Consider the following 21,578-nt stretch of genomic DNA (forward strand, 5'->3'; position numbering starts at 1 on the left):
AGGAATATCCACAGATCAAGGTATCCATGTTCAATTCGCATCTAGAATTCACCAACCTTGAAGTACGGTCTTCACACGCATCGTTTCTGCTGCCCAAGCCGCCTGGATGATAGGCAGGACAATTGACTTCTGGCACTTGTAGTATGCAGTGGAGCTGATGAAGTTCCACTTCAAGAAGTTGGCAAATGCTGAGAACTTCTCGAAGCATCCACCACAGAAGATAATGGCAGCCACCACAAGGATGTTGCCTGTAATGGAGAGAGCAAGAACATACAATCGTTCATCCGTCATAACCAGATTTCGTTTGTTCATTTCGTTGTTGTTGTTGTTGTTGCTCTGTTTCTTTGATACATTTGAGCGAGTTATGCCGGCATATGTGACAGGATTGTGAAATTGAGGAGAAAGAAATCATTTGGCAATGACACATTTTCACTGGAAATATTTAGCTTCGGCTCTAAGCTTACCAATTGGTTGTTTGGGTGGGATAACCTCTTGTGAACGCCAGGTAACAGAGCATCCGCGTTTACAGGTCAAGTGGACAGTGACCATGGTACCACACATTGACTTTGTCTGATGAATAACAGGATCTCCACAGTCGGGGCAAAAGCGAAGCAGGCGACTCAGGGATGTGGTCGACACCAGGTGAAAATCATATCTGCTATCCAGATCATCATCGTCGTCTTCTCCATCCGCCGACTCGTCACCGGGTGAAGATGCAGCTGACATGCTAGGGCTGTACAGAGGTGAATCCTCAGACGCTTCAGATGTGAGGCTTGATGAAGACGTCGGTACCTTCAAGATGGCTGGTTTCGTTGGGGTCACATGCAGACTTGGCTGCAATGTGGGTCCTGGTGGGGTGCTTTTCGTCGGTGTTCGTGGATCCTGAGGTGCATGATGGCTTGGTCTGAAAGAATAGAGAAAGTATCCAAAACCAGAATACAGATATTGGACTTATTTGCATACTACAAGAGGGATGATCAGTGTGGCCGACAGACCACTTGGGGACAGTTGTGAGGATTTATAGTTACTACATGATTTTACAAATTTTGTAGGGCAGTGTATGCACGGACCTGGTGCACCGAAGGCGAGCGGTATGATGGTATGTGTCCAAACAACAGGACATTATGCTTTGCTGAGCAAGAAGATCCAGAAATCACCAAATTATGCCATAAAAGACGGGTTGGTCTCCAAATAAGGTCCAATTGGGATTGTTGTGCTACATACATTGCTGCGTGCAAAAAGAGTAGCCGCGCACGCCCTGAAAGTCACCATTTGGCTCCAAAATTAGACCCGCTTCTGCCAAACTGCCGCCTTCGTCTGCTTTATGCAGTGAATGTGCTGAAATATTCCCTGCACTGCCCTTTCCATAAAAGTTGGGGGAATCTGAAAAGTGTGCCGGCATTATCTGCTGATGACTACGTGTGTCGTGAATGGCACCATAAATACAAGTTTGGCTGCATGTGTACACATAAATATTATTGCTATCATGATTAGTGTCCTGTTTATGAAATCAGCGATCATGGTGTGCTCATATCAAATAATTCCAAAAGTAACACAAAGAATTGGTACATCGACTTACTGCAAATCACACGAATTTTCCGCTTGCACATCAACAATTTCCACTGGCTGTTGCTCCATGTCCGTCTGGATGTCCTCCATCGTGGCCTGGGAACCCACACTCACAAATTCCCTCGCCATACCAGAGGCACACTTCAGGCAAACGTTCTCGTGACCTTCCCACATGGAGGGTGGTGGGTCCGTTTGGACAGCAACGGACACGAATGCGTCTGGCTCAAGGATCTCTGAGTCTTCTTCGACTGGTGCAATTATTATTTCCGACAGTACCGGTACAGGCGCTGCGGGTGGTGGCGTCGGTCGCAGCTCTAGGTAGCGCTGGTACAGCCGCTCTTGCTCCTCTTTCTGGAAACCATCAAAAACAGCAATCGCAAACAGGCTCACCGATCGCGCCATTGTATAGAGAAATAAGTCTGGGAAACAGTAGTTCTAATGCCGTCAGCCTGTGAGATTCCGAAAAGCTTCACGCCTCTTCGCACTGCAAACAGGCGTTATTTGGAAATGATGAAATATTGCACTCACCTCTGCTTCGGAATCCTTTGCAGCTTGCAGCTTGTTTGGTTGACGCTTCGCAGGAGGTTCTGCGTGCGAGAAAACACACGGCACAGCTCCATGCACCAGCATCCGTCGCGAAGGAGTGCCCAAAACACGAGCCTTGAAATCTGCCTGAAAAGACTCCTCCGCGAAATTGCTCGCGCAAACAAACGACGTAGTTCGGAAACTGTCAGGTAGATTGTCTCTTTTGACAGCGGCTACCCATTGCTCCGCCAAGCTGTCGTCCTTGGGAAACCGGTGCAGACTTATCCCAGGAGGGCTGCCGGTATGGTTATTGCACCCAACAACACAGCAAGACGGCATGATGAGCGCGAATACCCTCTTCTTCCATGCGCGAACAGGAAGAAGATACGAAATTCCAGTATTTCTAGATCTGGCCATCAGGTCACCAAGTCTCAATGACGTCACGGGCCTGTGACGTCACGGCACGGCCAAAAGTGAACAATTTGAAAGTGATATATCTCATGAACGCTTGGTCTGATCGAAGTCGGACCTTGACCATTCGACTCAGCGCCCAAAACTCTACGGACCCTAAAATTTTGATTTTTGGGTGTAGTTCCCCTTTAACGCTTGACTAATTCACAATTGCCATCTAGAACACAGGACAAGTGCATAGAACCTTAGCCTCGGCAAATCTGCACAAACAAACACCAGTCCCTGCTCAATGCACAGGGCTCCGGGGAGTTTCCCCTCATTAGTTGAACTTGAGTAGGCTGAAGAAGATTGTTTATGAAGACTACCGCTTAAATTTATAGCTCTACTCTGCAATCCAGACCACCACTAGATACGTTCATTTACAGAAGCACTCCATTTCCAGTGCGACAAACACCTCGTGAACACCAGATAGCAGTGTAAGTCAGTATTGCTCCTGGAAGGTGAGAACAGGTGTTGAGGAGTCTCGATCATTCACAACACTGGCAACTCCAAAGCAGCTAGTCAAACACTGTCAACTCCAAAGCAGCTAGTCAAACACTGTCAACTCCAAAGCAGCTAGTCAAACACAGTCAACTCCAAAGCAGCTAGTCAAACACTGTCAACTCCAAAGCAGCTAGTCAAACACTGTCAACTCCAAAGCAGCTAGTCAAACACTGTCAACTCCAAAGCAGCTAGTCAAACACTGTCAACTCCAAAGCAGCTAGTCAAACACTGTCAACTCCAAAGCAGCTAGTCAAACACACTCAACTCCAAAGCAGCTAGTCAAACACTGTCAACTCCAAAGCAGCTAGTCAAACACTGTCAACTCCAAAGCAGCTAGTCAAACACTGTCAACTCCAAAGCAGCTAGTCAAACACTGTCAACTCCAAAGCAGCTAGTCAAACACTGTCATTTCCAAAGCAGCTAGTCAAACACTGTCAACTCCAAAGCAGCTAGTCAAACACAGTCAAATCCAAAGCAGCTAGTCAAACACTGTCAACTCCAAAGCAGCTAGTCAAACACTGTCAACTCCAAAGCAGCTAGTCAAACACTGTCAACTCCAAAGCAGCTAGTCAAACACTGTCAACTCCAAAGCAGCTAGTCAAACACTGTCAACTCCAAAGCAGCTAGTCAAACAATGTCAACTCCAAAGCAGCAAGTCAAACACTGTCAACTCCAAAGCAGCTAGTCAAACACTGTCAACTCCAAAGCAGCTAGTCAAACACTGTCAACTCCAAAGCAGCTAGTTAAACACTGTCAACTCCAAAGCAGCTAGTCAAACACTGTCAACTCCAAAGCCGCTAGTCAAACACAGTCAACTCCAAAGCAGCTAGTCAAACACAGTCAACTCCAAAGCAGCTAGTCAAACACAGTCAACTCCAAAGCAGCTAGTCAAACACAGTCAACTCCAAAGCAGCTAGTCAAACACTGTCAACTCCAAAGCAGCTAGTCAAACACTGTCAACTCCAAAGCAGCTAGTCAAACAATGTCAACTCCAAAGCAGCTAGTCAAACACTGTCAACTCCAAAGCAGCTAGTCAAACACTGTCAACTCCAAAGCAGCTAGTCAAACACTGTCAACTCCAAAGCAGCTAGTCAAACACTGTCAACTCCAAAGCAGCTAGTCAAACACTGTCAACTCCAAAGCAGCTAGTCAAACACAGTCAACTCCAAAGCAGCTAGTCAAACACTGTCAACTCCAAAGCAGCTAGTCAAACACTGTCAACTCCAAAGCAGCTAGTCAAACACTGTCAACTCCAAAGCAGCTAGTCAAACACTGTCATTTCCAAAGCAGCTAGTCAAACACTGTCAACTCCAAAGCAGCTAGTCAAACACTGTCAACTCCAAAGCAGCTAGTCAAACACTGTCAACTCCAAAGCAGCTAGTCAAACACTGTCAACTCCAAAGCAGCTAGTCAAACACAGTCAAATCCAAAGCAGCTAGTCAAACACTGTCAACTCCAAAGCAGCTAGTCAAACACTGTCAACTCCAAAGCAGCTAGTCAAACACTGTCAACTCCAAAGCAGCTAGTCAAACACTGTCAACTCCAAAGCAGCTAGTCAAACACTGTCAACTCCAAAGCAGCTAGTCAAACACTGTCAACTCCAAAGCAGCTAGTCAAACACTGTCAACTCCAAAGCAGCTAGTCAAACACTGTCAACTCCAAAGCAGCTAGTCAAACACTGTCAACTCCAAAGCAGCTAGTCAAACACTGTCAACTCCAAAGCAGCTAGTCAAACACTGTCAACTCCAAAGCAGCTAGTCAAACACAGTCAAATCCAAAGCAGCTAGTCAAACACTGTCAACTCCAAAGCAGCTAGTCAAACACTGTCAACTCCAAAGCAGCTAGTCAAACACTGTCAACTCCAAAGCAGCTAGTCAAACACTGTCAACTCCAAAGCAGCTAGTCAAACACTGTCAACTCCAAAGCAGCTAGTCAAACACTGTCAACTCCAAAGCAGCTAGTCAAACACTGTCAACTCCAAAGCAGCTAGTCAAACACTGTCAACTCCAAAGCAGCTAGTCAAACACTGTCATTTCCAAAGCAGCTAGTCAAACACTGTCAACTCCAAAGCAGCTAGTCAAACACAGTCAACTCCAAAGCAGCTAGTCAAACACTGTCAACTCCAAAGCAGCTAGTCAAACACTGTCAACTCCAAAGCAGCTAGTCAAACACTGTCAACTCCAAAGCAGCTAGTCAAACACAGTCAACTCCAAAGCAGCTAGTCAAACACTGTCAACTCCAAAGCAGCTAGTCAAACACTGTCAACTCCAAAGCAGCTAGTCAAACACTGTCAACTCCAAAGCAGCTAGTCAAACACAGTCAACTCCAAAGCAGCTAGTCAAACACTGTCAACTCCAAAGCAGCTAGTCAAACACTGTCAACTCCAAAGCAGCTAGTCAAACACAGTCAACTCCAAAGCAGCTAGTCAAACACTGTCAACTCCAAAGCAGCTAGTGAAACACTGTCAACTCCAAAGCAGCTAGTCAAACACACTCAACTCCAAAGCAGCTAGTCAAACACTGTCAATTCCAAAGCAGCTAGTCAAACACTGTCAACTCCAAAGCAGCTAGTCAAACACAGTCAACTCCAAAGCAGCTAGTCAAACACTGTCAACTCCAAAGCAGCTAGTCAAACACTGTCAACTCCAAAGCAGCTAGTCAAACACTGTCAACTCCAAAGCAGCTAGTCAAACACTGTCAACTCCAAAGCAGCTAGTCAAACACTGTCAACTCCAAAGCAGCTAGTCAAACACTGTCAACTCCAAAGCAGCTAGTCAAACACTGTCAACTCCAAAGCAGCTAGTCAAACACTGTCAACTCCAAAGCAGCTAGTCAAACACACTCAACTCCAAAGCAGCTAGTCAAACACTGTCAACTCCAAAGCAGCTAGTCAAACACTGTCAACTCCAAAGCAGCTAGTCAAACACAGTCAAATCCAAAGCAGCTAGTCAAACACTGTCAACTCCAAAGCAGCTAGTCAAACACTGTCAACTCCAAAGCAGCTAGTCAAACACAGTCAACTCCAAAGCAGCTAGTCAAACACTGTCAACTCCAAAGCAGCTAGTCAAACACTGTCAACTCCAAAGCAGCTAGTCAAACACTGTCAACTCCAAAGCAGCTAGTCAAACACTGTCAACTCCAAAGCAGCTAGTCAAACACAGTCAACTCCAAAGCAGCTAGTCAAACACAATGTCAACTCCAAAGCAGCTAGTCAAACACTGTCAACTCCAAAGCAGCTAGTCAAAGACTTGCACTGGGTAGTATATCAGTACGAAATAGTGGTAGCAAATTAGACAAATTATAATGCAAGAAAATTGGTTTTAAGCCCAGCACAGCCTTGTAACTACATCATTATTAATGTAACTATTCCGTAAAAAGTGACATACATGTCACAGGTTGTACGGGTGAAAAAGATTAAATCGTATCCATTTTGAAAGGATCGGGAGAACTTCAAAGTCAAAAGATCAGTCGGGGAAGTAAGCTGCCTTAAAGAGAGAAAAATGCCCGACCCACCAGGACTTGAACCCAGTGCCAGCTTGCTTGTCATGAGGAAATCTTATTCAAATGAATATTTGGTGGGAGTTTGCCATTGAATTTTAAGAGGAACTGTCACGTAAAGATTCCTAGCCTTGTCTTGTGATGATAGAAAAAAATGTTGTTGTACCGAAGGTTGCACTGCTGCACATGTGTCTGAAAGGAAAGATGAGGGGAGCTTGTCACCTGCATCTTTAGCGGATTCATCGTTATCAGAAGAATTACATTGACCTAGTTACGGTTCTTCTTGGCTCGGGTTGGTTTTGTGATCACCGACCGAAGGTGACGTGGTGCTGTTTTCGCCTCATGGTGCTGTTTTCGCTCAGTTTCGTAATGTTCCCCAGCATGAAATGGACCAAGACTTTTTACTTACATGCCAAAAAGATCCTTGTGGAAGAAGTCAAAAAGATGGTAGCTGTTCAAATAACCACGTAGCTGCACATGGGTCTCTACCTTTTGGCATTCTCCTTTTGCACAAAATACCCATGTGTGCAGCTCTGGTGTCCAAGTTCACAAGGCATTAGTGCACCGAACATCGGAACAGCTACAGTGTATGTCGATCGACCAGCAAACGGGCTTGACTACGTTTTGACGATGAATGTACAAGTGGAGATCTAGTTTGGCATGACATCACACGGTACTTTGCGACAACTGTGGGCACCTTCATTTCAAATCATGAAAACTGTCACCCAAGGGAAATAATAGCGTTGACAGTTCCTCCATTCCAAGTTCATAGTGAGATGGTTACTCTAGTATAGTAGTATTCGGATAACCTCAATCTGTGGACAGCATCCTCTGTGGCCCTTTGTGGACTCGTCAGCGCAGCAAAGGGAAAATGTGGCCGAATCTGATACATGTAGCAATGAAAAAATATTTTCCAAAGCCAGATTTAAATAAGGTCCAAAAGCACGTTACCAGAGTGCTCAAACTGACACGTCAGTGAGCTGTGCATAACGCAGGCAAACAGCAAAGGCACTATCCCGCACGAAATTGCTCACCTACTACAGTTCTGGACATGGAAACCCAGTGGATTGACCCGGGCCGGCGTCCTCAGTGCGTACAGAACGTTGTGTACTACAGTCATGTTGATCTGATGTGACCAGTGCACTGCAGTGACCAGTGCACTGCAGTGACCAGTGCACTGCAGTGACCAGTGCACTGCAGTGACCAGTGCACTGCAGTGACCAGTGCACTGCAGTGACCAGTGCACTGCAGTGACCAGTGCACTGCAGTGACCAGTGCACTGCAGTGACCAGTGCACTGCAGTGACCAGTGCACTGCAGTGCATATACATCAACATGTACATGTACATGTAATGCATGTCTGTACTGCTTATCCACGGCTGAATGGCCAGCGCCCTGGGGCCGCTAGACGTGTGACCGGATTTCCATGTCCAGGATTGTACGACAGTACAAGAGCTGGAGGAAAATACCGAATTTTACGGTGTGTTGGGCTCACCGGAGTCTAAGCCGCACCCGCCTTTTCGGGTCCACCATCTGTATTTGTATTGCCATCCGCTGTATAAGCCACCCGCCCGTCAGATTTCGAATGTTTAGGCAGCCTAACATTTAGATGGTTATCAGCATAAACCATACAATGGTTAAAAGGTTGAGAAGCACGACCGAAGTTCTACAAAAGTTGTCTACTTTGCCATTCACTCAGAACTGGCAACATGTACAATAAGAAGCTTTGCACCAGTACAATGATGGGCTGCAGTACATGAAGAGTAGCTGAACAACACCATGCATGCAGTATATTCATTGAGTGCTGTAGCGCTGGTAGTCATTCCTAGCATTCCCAGTCTTAGCTGCAGGGGTGATTTTCCAGTTTTGTATGCATTTCAAAGTATGAAACACTCCAGAAATCCGGTACTCAATCTGCGGGCAGAGTTGTTTTGCCCGTAGGCTTCTTTTACATGAGAATTTTCAACCCTGGTTGAAAGTCGGTACAAGGGAAAAATAAGTTAGTGCTCAAATCAAGACAGTTGACTCGCGTCAAATACTGATATGCCGCCAAAAGTCCAAATCTAGAGTCCTGTAGTCACGTGAAAGCATTCGCGCAAATGTTCCTGTGCAGTGCTGTTCAAACTTGGCGCAAGGTATGCACAGAAGTTCGGTAGTAAGATTTCTCGATTTCAACCCTCCCTGGGCCCGAGGGGATGGTTGAAATCCACCCCGTTTGAAATTTCAACCCGGATCAAGCGCAATGCGGCATGTTAACGCTCCAGTCAATCTGTGTTCATGGTGGGTAGAAACTTGACTCTTGGCTGAAACGCCTCATGTAAACACTTGCCAGCGCAGCACAAAAATAAAGTCTAAACCGTATACTTTGGTTTACACACACTTGAGAGGAATCAAAAGCGTTTCTTCTGTAACTCTGAGTTTCACGGTTTTAACCAATCATGAGATCGCAACTTGACTACAATTTTCGGAAGATATGATTGATATAGGCTGCAAGCTTGGAACATAGTGCGAATGGATGATGCAGGCTGATAGTGTAATTATGAAAATAATTGCGTGAGTTGGTTGATATGATGGGGTGCAAAAATAGGGGCAAAAAAAGAATACACTTTAGGCATAGGCTCAACATGTTCTTCTGAGGGAGCCAAGAAGAAGAACAATGGGGTAATTATGAGCGGCACCTCACCTGCGACTGCGAGTAGTGAGAAGGTAATGTGACGGCTAATGGTGAGAATTTTGAGAGGTAGTAGTTGTTTTCATACCTGCACTTGCCAACTAGCTCCGATCTTTTGTTGATGTGGACACGCTTGTCCGCCTGAAGGATCTCTAGCTTCTCTCTTAGGCACAGAGGACAATGCTTGGTTTTGTTACTGAAACCCGGGGTCTGGGCGATAACTGACCAACCAAGACTCTACTCGCTATTTTGACGCTTCAGGTTCCAGACACACTTTGATAGTTTTGTGCTCTTCTCATGTCTCTCTTGTCTGAATGAAGTTAGATGATTGCCATGTCTCTTCTTAAATGCTGGCTCAGTAAGACCACTATACTCCTTCTGTCTGTCCTCTCCGGTTACTTGAACGGTTGCCCTGTACACAATAGACCTGATTTGGGTGTTGCCGTCCATTGGGCACTGCGTTTTGTCTCTGCAGTTGCATCGCCTTTCCTTGGGCTGTCTGTCGTTGTTTCCACTCTTCCGTTTAACAGATTTGTTGTGTGACTTGACCATTGAACACATATTCGGCATACAACTATAGCTTACTTTAACTGTATTCCGGTTGAAGATCTTGTGTAGTCTGGATCCGGCGAGGAAGTGTATTTCGAGTAGTCGCAGGAATTTCTGTCCGGTGTTTGTGGCTACGGTCTTGCTGAATGGCGGGTTGTACCAGATGATATTCCGCCGCCTGTTTTTTTCCTTTTTCTTGCTTGAATCTTTGTCTCTCTCTTCCAAGTACTCTAGTCCTTCGGTATATCCACAGTTCCTAAGTGCGCTGTTGTATAGTGGTGCGGCTTCTCTGACCACGTCTTGGTCTGATGAAATATCGGTTAGCCGCCTGCTAATAGCTTTCGGTATTTGCTTGATGATTGTTAATGGATGATTCATTTGTCTGTGGACATAGACCGGTGTATCGTTCGGTTTTCGATACGGGCGATATGTTCTGTCTGCTAGGTTCAGCGTCACATCCAGAAAATTCACAACCTTCAAACCGGTGTAGATGGTTATTCGTAGTCCGAGGCTGTTGAATATTTTGCAGACTGTCTTCTTCATTCGGTCTGCTTCGCTGCCTGTCACGTCTCGTAGCCCTGCTAGGCCGTCCTCACGCTACAGTCCGACCTCTCTGCTGTTGATTTTGTGTGCAATCTTAGTCAGTGCATACGTCCCAACTAGCTCGCATACTTCGGCAGCGTCGACACATCCCATTGTCAAGTCGAATAGTCTTCTCCGTTCTTCTTCTTCCTAGTATTGTCTCCACTGAATAATAGCGACTTTCGCGAATGCAGAATGATGTCTTTGTCTTGTTTGCTAATACCGGTGTTCAGCAAACTCGATAGCGCGCAGAAGAAGATCTTCCGAAATCAACGGATAATATTCCACAATATCGAAACAGACACATGCGCACTCCGGCTTCCTCACGATGGCTTGGAATCAGTCAATCGATGCGGCTGTATTCTTCCAGGAGTTGAATTCCCCATAGTATCGTTTTGGTTTATAAGATTTGTATTTTTAGGCCTGCAAGAAAGTAAAATATCGCTCAAACACACGCATACACACACACACACACACACACACATACACATACACACACAGATACGGTCTCTGAACTGAAATAACAAATATAAAAAATATTTCGGCCCTGGGCATCATCAAGATTGACTGTGAAAAAGCAAGAAAGTTTACTGATAAAATCTGTCTCATTGTGTGTATACCGTATTTTCCTGAGTACATGTATAAGCCGTACATCCAACGCTCAAAATACACTCAAAAATGTGGGTTGCAGCTTTTACTCCGATGATCGGTAATAAATTACTAGGGTTGATGTCTGTATTTTGTGGAAAACAATTGGGGTTGCTGTTTATACTCCAGTGTGACCTATACTCTGGAATATACGGTATGTGTGCGAGTGTGTATGAGTGCATGTGTGTGCATGGTGCGTGTTTTTATGTGTGTATGTGTGTGTGGGGGGGGGGGTCGCGTTTGCGTTCCTGTGTACCACGCCCGATTCTGCTCGTGACTTGAACACTGTTGGTCCCTTGGGGACCTTCTATCATCTCTGGATGGGCATATTCTATTCTATCGTAATGTATGTGTACTTCTGAAGTATATGACTTTGTATGTATGTGGTGGGTGTTTGTGTGGGCGTGTGTGTATGTGTGTGTGTGTGTGTATGTGTGTACTTCGAAGTACATGTATTTTGTAAATGTGTGTGTGTGTGCCGGTGCGTGTGTTGTGTGTATGCCGGTATGTGTGTGTTTCCATTGTGATACCCTGTTAGGTGTTCACTTCTGACACATTCTCTCACGTGGCTACCTTCGGTTCAAGACGTTGTCTTTCTTATCCGCGTGGCATTGCAATATCACCCAGTGGTACTGTGTATGTTAGTAACAATGGCAAACACTGTATCACAATGTTCTAACTTTTGTCCTGGAGCATCTTGTTTCTTGTTCTACACTATTATTTCTCACTGCTGTGAAACATGAACAGGACCAGTATTAGCAGTTTTGTTAGGTCAGGCTTTACTATAGTATTTCAGTTTTTTGTGTGACACATCGAGTATGCATAACCTTGCCAGTAGGAAACATGCATAGGGCAGGTCAACAGTAGATCCAGCCAAGTCATGACCAACTGGAGCAGTTCCAACATGTCTGATTAAGATGATGAACTGATGAACATTGCCAATTACTGTTTATCATACTTGCATGATTGAATGTGTGCTTGCATATGTGTGTATGTGTGTGTGTGTGTGCATTTGTTTGTGTGTGTGTGTGTGTGTGTGTGTTGGTTTGTGTGTGTGTGCATGTGTGTGTGTGTGTGTGCGTGTTTGTGTATATGCATGTGTGTGCGTGCATGTGTGTGCGTGCATGTGTGTGTATGTGCATGTGTATGTGCATGTGCATGTGTCTGTCTGTGTGACTATGTATGTGTGTGGGGTATGAATGTGTTTGTGTATGCATGTGTATACATGGATTTGCTTATGAACTCCTGCACTGAGTTGTATATCTACATTCTACTTCGATCACTCTCATTGTTACATATTCTCGATGTGCAGAGGATGATTATATTGATTGTGTTAGCTGGGTGCTCTTTTCCTTTCTCTGAAAATCTATTGCATTTCAACAAAATGTCTCCCTATGAAGTGTCGCAATACATCATTCAGTTTTTTATGTCACTTTTGGATACAATGTAGAACATGCAGAATGTCTGAGGTGCTGTTTTCTTTTTATCATGTTTTGTGGTGCTTTGTGTTAGTATCGTTATTTTAGAAATGTTTCAAAAGGTTTTTTTATAACTGCTGCTGCATACCCTTGTTTGATCTGAAGAGATGCGGTATTGTTAGTTGTCTGATGATTGCCTGTAGAGTATGGACATGAAACTATTTGTTATAACGATGATTGTGTGGTGCTCTGTGTTGCATGACCAGTCTTAGCTATAACCAACTATGCTACAGCCGTGTGAATGGCACTTAGAGTAATAGCAACACAGCCGTGTGAATGGCACTTAGAGTAATAGCAACAATGCTACAGCCGTGTGAATGATACTTAGAGTAATAGCAACACAGCCGTGTGAATGGCATTTAGAGTAATAGCAACAATGCTACAGCCGTGTGAATGGCACTTAGAGTAATAGCAACAATGCTACAGCCGTGTGAATGGCACTTAGAGTAATAGCAACAATGCTACAGCCGCGTGAATGGCACTTGGAGTAATATCAACAATGCTACAGCCGTGTGAATGGCACTTAGAGTAATAGCAACAATGTTACAGCCGTGTGAATGGCACTTAGAGTAATAGCAACAATGCTACAGCCGTGTGAATGGCACTTAGAGTAATAACAACAATTCTACAGCCGTGTAAATGGCACTTAGAGCATAAGGAGGGAGTAGTAGAACAGAACAGAGAAATAGCAAAATACACCAGTTGCCAGAAGCGTAAAGAACAGACTGAGTAACGAAGACCTGAAACGCGAGCAAGGCGCCAAAACCAAATCCACACATGAGGTCACATGCACATGCGTGGGGCACACATAGAACACACGTTTAATTATTTCAACGTGGTACTGTGGGATTTGTGTGTGAGGGAGATGCAGTATTGTGTGGTTGTTAGATAGTGTGATGGTGAAGCAGTGAGATGGGGATATGGTGAATCAGTGAGGCAGTGAGATGGTGATATGGTGAAACAGTGAGGTAGTGAGATGGTGTGATATGGTGAAACAGCGAGGCAGTGAGATGGTGATATGGTGAAACAGCGAGGCAGTGAGACGGTGATATGGTGAAACAGCGAGGCAATGAGATGGTGATATGGTTTCAACAGTGGGCCAGTGAGATGGTGATATGGTGAAACAGCGAGGTAGTGAGATGGTGATATGGTCATACAGTGAGGCAGTGAGATGGTGATATGGTGAAACAGCGAGGCAGTGAGATGGGATATGGTGAAACAGCGAGGCAGTGAGATGGTGATATGGTGAGGTGGTGACATACCGAGTTGGTGTATTGAACCAAACGAGTTGAGGCTTTTGTGTATCAACTTCAGACCGACTTTTGCAGTAATTTTCTTCCTCAATTTCTAATGTGAATTGCAAACCTGCAAGAAAGCACCACTCCTTTCTAACTACACGGTGTTTGGGTGAATGCACCCGTCATCAGTTGAGTTCCAGGATCACTGTACACATGATGTAGTGCTCTTTGAGACTTAACACTACTAGGGTCTAGGGGTAGACACTAAATGTAATAACACACAGTGACAGGTCTCAGTGTCAATACATTTCTACTCTCACAATCACTTACTGAGTATTGTGAGCACCAGGCAGCAGCGTTAGTCAGTATCGCTCCCTGGCGACAGACTGGTAACTTGACTGACTAGGACTAAATCTGTTGTACATAACATGTCTCTCTATCTATCTCTCTCACTCTCTCTCCTCCCTCTCTTTTCCCTCTCTCTCGCTCTTCCTCTTTCTCGCAGCCACTCTCCCTTTCACTCTCTCGCACACACACACACACACACACACACACACACACACACACACACACACACACACACCTTGACCTTTGACGCCCATCGCTGGAGGCGATGGTAGCAATGCTACGGTAAAAGCCATAGCAACTTGTGCTGGGCTTGCACCATTCAACAGCTTGCAAGGCTGAAGAATTGACCGTCACTATTCAGCCTGGTCTACACCATACAGCTATTTGAAGTGACTTTTTCTGGTCATTGAATCCCTATTTTTGGTCTTTTCATATTTTTCCCGCACACACATCACACCACATACTCTGGCATGCACTGGCTGTTGGTAACCACCCACGAGAATGAAAGAAAAGTCAGGAAGAGTATGAGAAAGAGAAGAAAGACGTGTGTGACCATAATCGTCGGGAATCGACGCAACCTATCGATTGGAAATCGCTGCACATACCACTGCCCCATATGGGACACGTGCACGCACACACACACACACACACACACACACACACACACACACACACACACACACACACACACACACTCACACACACACGCACGCTCGTATACTAATTATTATGATGCACACAAACATGGAGTCAAGGCGGAGTGGCTACTACGGTTGGAATTGATCAAGCAATGGCCAGGCCAGTTCAGGATGATAAGCAACATGACTCTCATATTCCATTTTATGTTCGACTACGCTCGATGTGATGTTATAGTTACGGTTGCCAGCTGCAAAGACACGACAACACGTGAGCACTGGCTATCCAATATAGAGTTCTGTAACAGAAATCTGAATTGGACTCTCTAGTAAGAGAAAGCACACACACACCACACACACACACACACACACACACACACACACACACACACACACACCTGTCCTGTCCTGTCCTTTAGAGCCACTACCACTAGGGTCACGTGGGCCCCGGAGGGACCCACGTGAACACACACACACACACACACACACACACACACACCTTTAAACCTGACCTTTGACGCCCCATCTCCAGTGGAGATGATAGGCTACTGAGTTGGGCAGTACTTGATGTGACGCTTCAAATCGCCACTTCTCCTAAACGCTCTGCCGCATGCGCAGTGAAAGTCCTTCGGTACCGGGGGAGGAAGACGATGTTGATGGACCGACCTGCGCCAATCCGATCGATCTTGTGCGTGTCGATACCACTCGGACTTCGGAATATCCAGTGAGCGCAGATCACCGACAATCGTGTCTCGCCAACGCTTCTTTGGTCCATGCCACGACACACGCACACACACAGACACACACAAACACACCTTTGGACCTTTGGATGCCCATTGCTCCATGCAATGATAGCATCAGGAGTTGCAGTATTTCCTGTTGCGAGTTAGATCGTTGGGTCGACGGAAGTCCCTGCCACTGCCGCAAATGAACACTCTAGGCTTTGGCACAGCCGGTCGGGGACGATTGCAGATGAGGCGCCAGTCTCGTCTGTCCTGTGCCAAGTCGCACCAGTCACCTGTCATTCACCGAGCACTCAGATCAGCAGAGGATCAGCAGCGGCGATGTCCCTCCAACGTTTCTTGGGACCATGTCTGGGCCTTGTGTTGAGTCCTTCGGCAAACAGAATGCGCTTAGGGAGACGAGAATCCTCCATTCGCCCAAGGTGGCCAAGCCAGTGTAAGCGATGACAGCGTACGACCTCCGCCATTGACGACGGCAAACCGGGCTAGTTCCTCAGAAGAAATGCGCTCCTGCCACTGCTGGTCCCGTGACACACCCAGAATCACTCGGATGCAATGGTGATGGAATACCTCCAGGCGATGTAGCTGCGGGGCCTTCAACGTTCAGGTCTCTGGAGTGATGCAAACACCATTGGACCATTGGACGCCCATCGACGGAGGCGATGATAGCGATGCTACAGCAGAAGCCATAGAAACTCGTGCTGGGATTGTACCATTCAACAGCTTGCAAGGCTGAAGAATTGGCCGCCACTATTCAGCCTGGTCTACACCACACAGCTATGAAGTGGCTTTTTCTGGCCAATGAATCCCTACTTTTTGGTATTGTATATTTTTTTCCCGCACACACATCACACCACATACTCCGGCATGCACTGCCTGTTGGTAACCATCCAGGAGAATGAAAGAAAAGTCAGGAAGAGTCTGAGAAAGAGAAAAAAGACGTGTGTGACCATAATCGTCGGGAATCGAACCCGCAACCTATCGATTGGAAATCGCTGCACATACCACTGCACCATATGGGACGCACACACACACACACACACACACACACACACACACACACACACACACACACACACACACACACACCCACACACACACACATACACACACACCCACACACACACAAACACCCACACACACACCAACAGACACATACGCACACACAATGGCCGCATAAACACATGCTCTCTCTGTCACTCTCAAACTCTTTCACGCACTCACATACGCTCACACGCGCAGACACATAATTATACACTTTCTCGCTGTCCGTGAATCTCACTTCCAAAGACCCTGTACGCCCGCCCCAAGAGAAGAACGCAAATAGATAAAATGCACTGCATGTACAACAAAATGTTTTTTTCTTGCAGCGACAATAGCGGACAAGATGTGCATAAAATGGATCAAGACTTACGCCAGATAACTGTCCAGAGCGTACCTCTTTGTCAGGCTATAGAACCAGTGCTAGCCGGTAACTGTTCCTTCGGTAGGGTTGAACGAATAATGTAGTGTTTCCAGGGAGGAGTTCTTCAGTTGACAGAAATTACGCACCAAATACACCACACAGTCACTAACCCACGAATCATCATAAGACTGATGACATCATAAGACTGATGACATCATAAGACTGATGACATCATAAGACTGATGACATCATAAGACTGATGACATCATAAGACTGATGACATCATAAGACTGATGACATCATAAAACTGATGACATCATACGACTGATGACATCATAAGACTGATGACATCATAAGACTGACGACACGTCAACCACTATTACATGTACATATACATGTCGGTATAATTTTGCGAAAGTAAAATTGAACAGGCAAAGCGATCACTTCGGCATTCTTGACTCTCAAATACCCATGTCTGGCATATTATTCTGAAGAAGATGTTAGTAAGACTTCGGCGATACTTGGGGGGAATTGTGTGTTGACCCCTACGTGGGAGCTCGCGCTTTTCCTGTCGACTTGAATGCTCACATGACTGACTTACGACTGCCATGCAGAGCACACGAGAAGTCCATTTTAACCTTCTACCCAGCAACCCTGCAAGAAAGCACCACTCCTTGCTCAATACATACCTACTCCACATCAGCCACCACCGTCGGCGGGTGGCGGCCGGCCACCGCTACCAGCTGCAGTCTGATATCCCAGCCAGTTCTCGCAACAACGTCCGCCGGTCGTTCCCTGAAGGAGTGCTGGACACCTGGAACCAGCTGCCTCGCCAACACCTCCTGGATCAGCCCGACCAGAAAAGGTTGCAGTCCTTCAAGTGCAGCGTCCACCGATTCCTGCGCTCGAGCCACTGGGACTGGGCGACCGACCGGCTGTAGGGACTCGCGTGGTGGTGTGTGGACGTTACTGTGAGAGAGTAAGTCTGTGCACAAAATGATTATGCGTCTGTGTGCATGTGCACGTGTGTGTGTGTGTGTTTGTGTGTGTGTGTGTGTGTGTGTGTGTGTGTGTGTGTGTGTGTGTGTGTGTGTGTGTGTGTGTGTGTGTGTACATGGTTGGTATGTGGTGTTTATGTGAGCGTATGATAATAATACGAAGTAGTGGTTGCGACTTCGGCGATGACTTGTAAGAAAGGGTGAACTGATGAGGGGTGAATTCCCCGAAACACTGTGTATTGAGCAGGGAGTGGTGCTTTCTTGCAGGTTTGCCGAGTCGAAGGTTCGATGGACTTCTCGTGTGCTCTGGATGGCAGTCGTAAGTCAGTCAAGTGTCAAGTAAAGTCGGCGGAATAGCGCGAGCTCCGGCGTGGGGAGCAAACCCTTTCTTACAAGTCATCGCCGAAGTCGCAACCACTACTTCGTACTCTCGTGCCCAGCGCGGGCTTGCGACTAGTTGGTTTGGAGGTGACAGCGTTGCGAATGACCGAGGGTCCTCGACGTCTGTCTCACCGTCCAGGAGCGACACTGACTCACGCTGCTATCTGGTGTTCACGAGGTGTTTGTCGCGCTGGAAACGGAGCGTCTCTGTAAGTTTGTATCCCTGGTGATGTTTGTGCCTGGAGAGCACTATATAAGTGGTGCTCTTCAGGCACAATCTTCCTCAGCCTACTCAAGCTCAACTGATGAGGGGTGAATTCCCCGAAACACTGTGTATTGAGCAGGGAGTGGTGCTTTCTTGCAGGTTTGCCGAGTCGAAGGTTCGATGGACTTCTCGTGTGCTCTGGATGGCAGTCGTGAGTCAGTCAAGTGTCAAGTAAAGTCGGTGGAATAGCGCGAGCTCCGGTGTGGGGAGCAAACCCTTTTTGTATGATAATAATGGTTGATAAATATGGTGGTAAAGACACACCTGGCAATATGGCCTTAAACACACGCCTGCCCACACACGCTCTCTTAGGGCGCATTCAGACTGGCGTGAACAGCCGCCGAAATGCTGCAGCGTAATCCCGGGAATCGCAATCACACTGCGCGTGTATCCCGCTGGAATGGCCAGTGCATGTGAAGCTTCGACATTTGGAAAATTTGAGTTGACTCAGTTTGAGTTGGATATCAAAATAAACCAATTCAGTCTGTTGAGATACTGGATCATTGTGCTTTTGCTTGTGCTTGTCGACGGAAAGAATACTATGTCGGAGTGTTTGGTGCTTGGGTGGCATTCATCCGCTCCGCGATCAGAATATGCTTCTCGTTCGCAGTAAGCGTTTTGCCTGCAGAGCGGCCCGCAAAAATCACCACGTACAGCTCCATGAACTCCCTCTCTGAGTCGAACAAAGATTTCGGCATGATGGGAGAAGTTGGCCGTCTAGAAGTCAAAACTCCAAACTCAAAAGCATGCAGTCAGACTGCAAGAGTAGAGGCTGAAATAAACGAAAAGACGGAACTTGTGCTGCAAAGATATCAAAAGCGCTCCGCGTGCCGCCGAAATCTGCATTCCACTGGCCTGCGGAGTGGTGGGAAACCTTTTCCGTGTTTACGCTGCCGGGAACGTCACGTGAGCGATTCAACTTGACAACTTTCACATTCCGCTTGTTTTTTACGCCAGTCTGAACGCGCCCTAAGCTGCAAAATTCTGGCACAGAGCTCTCCTTCTCACCACCACCACCATCAGTAGTCCCTGCTTCTTTTCCCGAGGATCATATCTGCCGCTGCCACACGCAGCCCTTCATATCAATGTCCCGCTCTCTGGAATAAGTTGCCTGCATCTATACGATCACTGAAGAAACCAGGTCAATTCCGGACCGCTCTTTTACCCCACCTGAAAAATTCACCGACTTACGTTGCTCACTGATCAAATAATTATGCAATCCTTCCTCTGCTAGCTAGCTGCTGTCTTAAATCCTACTCTTTTTTTCTATTTTCTTTTTTTCTTTTTAATCTTTTCCTTACATTTGTGTGCCTGATTGTCTTTAGTCGATCTCATGTAATAAGGCAACACTGCCTGTTTGTTATTCGACGTTAAATAAACCAATCCAAATCCAATCCAGTTCCCGCCTGGCGCCTCGCCGATGCATGGCTGGCGGTAGCCGATATAGCAGGCTGGTACATCAAGTAGCGCATGGCACATAAAATGGCGCCAGGCGCGAACTGATACTGGTAGAAGGAGAGCTCCGTGCCAGAACTTTGCATCTTAGAGAGCGTGTGTGGGCAGGCGTGTGTTTACCGCCATATTGCCAGGTGTGTGTCTACCACCATATTAATCAACAATTGTTATGTAAGTACAGCTGCAGTGGTGTATTCACAGGCAGTGAGATGGTGATATGGTGAAACAGTGAGGCAGTGATATGGTGATATGGTGAAACAGCGAGGCAGTGAGATGGTGATATGGTGAAACAGCGAGACAGTCAGATGGTGATATGGTGAAACAGCGAGGCAGTGAGATGGTGATATGGTGAAACAGCGAGGCGGTGAGATGGTGATATGGTGAAACAGCAAGGCAGTGAGATGGTGATATGGTAAAACAGCGAGGCGGTGAGGTCGTGATATGGTGAAACAGCAAGGCAGTGAGATGGTGATATGGTGAAAAAGAGAGGCAGTGCGATGGTGATATGGTGAAGCAGTGACATAGCGAGGTGGTGTATTCAAACAAACGAGTTGATGCTTTCTGTATCAACTTGATACCGACTTTTACAGACTTTTACAGTAGTTTTCCTGCTCAATTGTCAATTGTCTAGCGTTAAATGCAAATCTGCAAGAAAACACCACTCCTTGCTAAATACATCGCGGTGTTTGGGTGAATACACCCTTCATCAGTTGAGTTCCAGGATCACTGTACACATGATGTTGTGCTCTTTGAGACTTAACACTACTAGCGTCTAGGGGTAGACACTAAATGTAATAACACACAGTGACAGGTCTCAGTGTCACTACATTTCTACTCTCACAATCACCTACTGAGTATTGTGAGCACCAGGCAGCAGCGTTAGTCAGTATCACTCCCTGGCGACAGACTTGTCACTTGACTGACTAGGTCTAAATCTGTTGTACATAACATGTCTCTCTCTATCTATCTCTCGCACTCTCTCTATCTCTCTCCCTCTCTCTCCTCCCTCTCTTTTCCCTCTCTGTCGTTCTCCCTCTTTTTTTCAGCCACTCTCCCTTTCACTGTCTCGCACACACACACACACACACACACACACACACACACACACACACACACACACACACACACACACACACACACACACACACACACACACACACACAATGCTACGGCAAAAGCCATAGCAACTTGTGCTGGGCTTGCACCATTCAACAGCTTGCAAGGCTGAAGAATTGACCGTCACTATTCAGTCTGGTCTACACCATACAGCTATTTGAAGTGACTTTTTCTGGCCAGTGAATCCCTATTTTTGGTTTTTTCATTTTTCACGCACACACATCACACCCCATACACTGGCATGCACTGGCTGTTGGTAACCATCCAGGAGAATGAAAGAAAAGCCAGAAAGAGTCTGAGAAAGAGAAGAAAGACATGTGTGACCATAATCGTCGGGAATCAAACCCGCAACCCATCGATTGGAAATCGCTGCACATACCACTGAACAATATGGGACAGACACACACACACACACACACACACATACATACACACACACTCACATACACACACACACACACTCACACACACACACACATACACACACACGCACACACACCTCAGACCTCAGACCATCTGAGT

The 21,578-nt window shown here is 46.3% G+C and overlaps 1 protein-coding gene across 1 annotated transcript in view; it reads left to right on the top strand.

The window, feature by feature from the left end:
- LOC135811232 (uncharacterized) overlaps positions 1-12,698 on the top strand; it is a 362,326-nt gene extending 349,628 nt beyond the window's left edge. Inside the window, exon 16 of the mRNA XM_065324432.1 lies at positions 11,533-12,698. Within this exon, the coding sequence (XP_065180504.1) occupies positions 11,533-11,673 (141 nt within the window). The 3' untranslated portion in view covers positions 11,674-12,698. The remainder of the gene's footprint in view (positions 1-11,532) is intronic.
- Positions 12,699-21,578: the final 8,880 nt, after the last annotated feature.

This window comes from Sycon ciliatum, chromosome 3 (assembly GCF_964019385.1).
Source record: "Sycon ciliatum chromosome 3, ocSycCili1.1, whole genome shotgun sequence".
In the NCBI taxonomy this organism is placed as follows: Eukaryota; Metazoa; Porifera; class Calcarea; order Leucosolenida; family Sycettidae; genus Sycon; species Sycon ciliatum.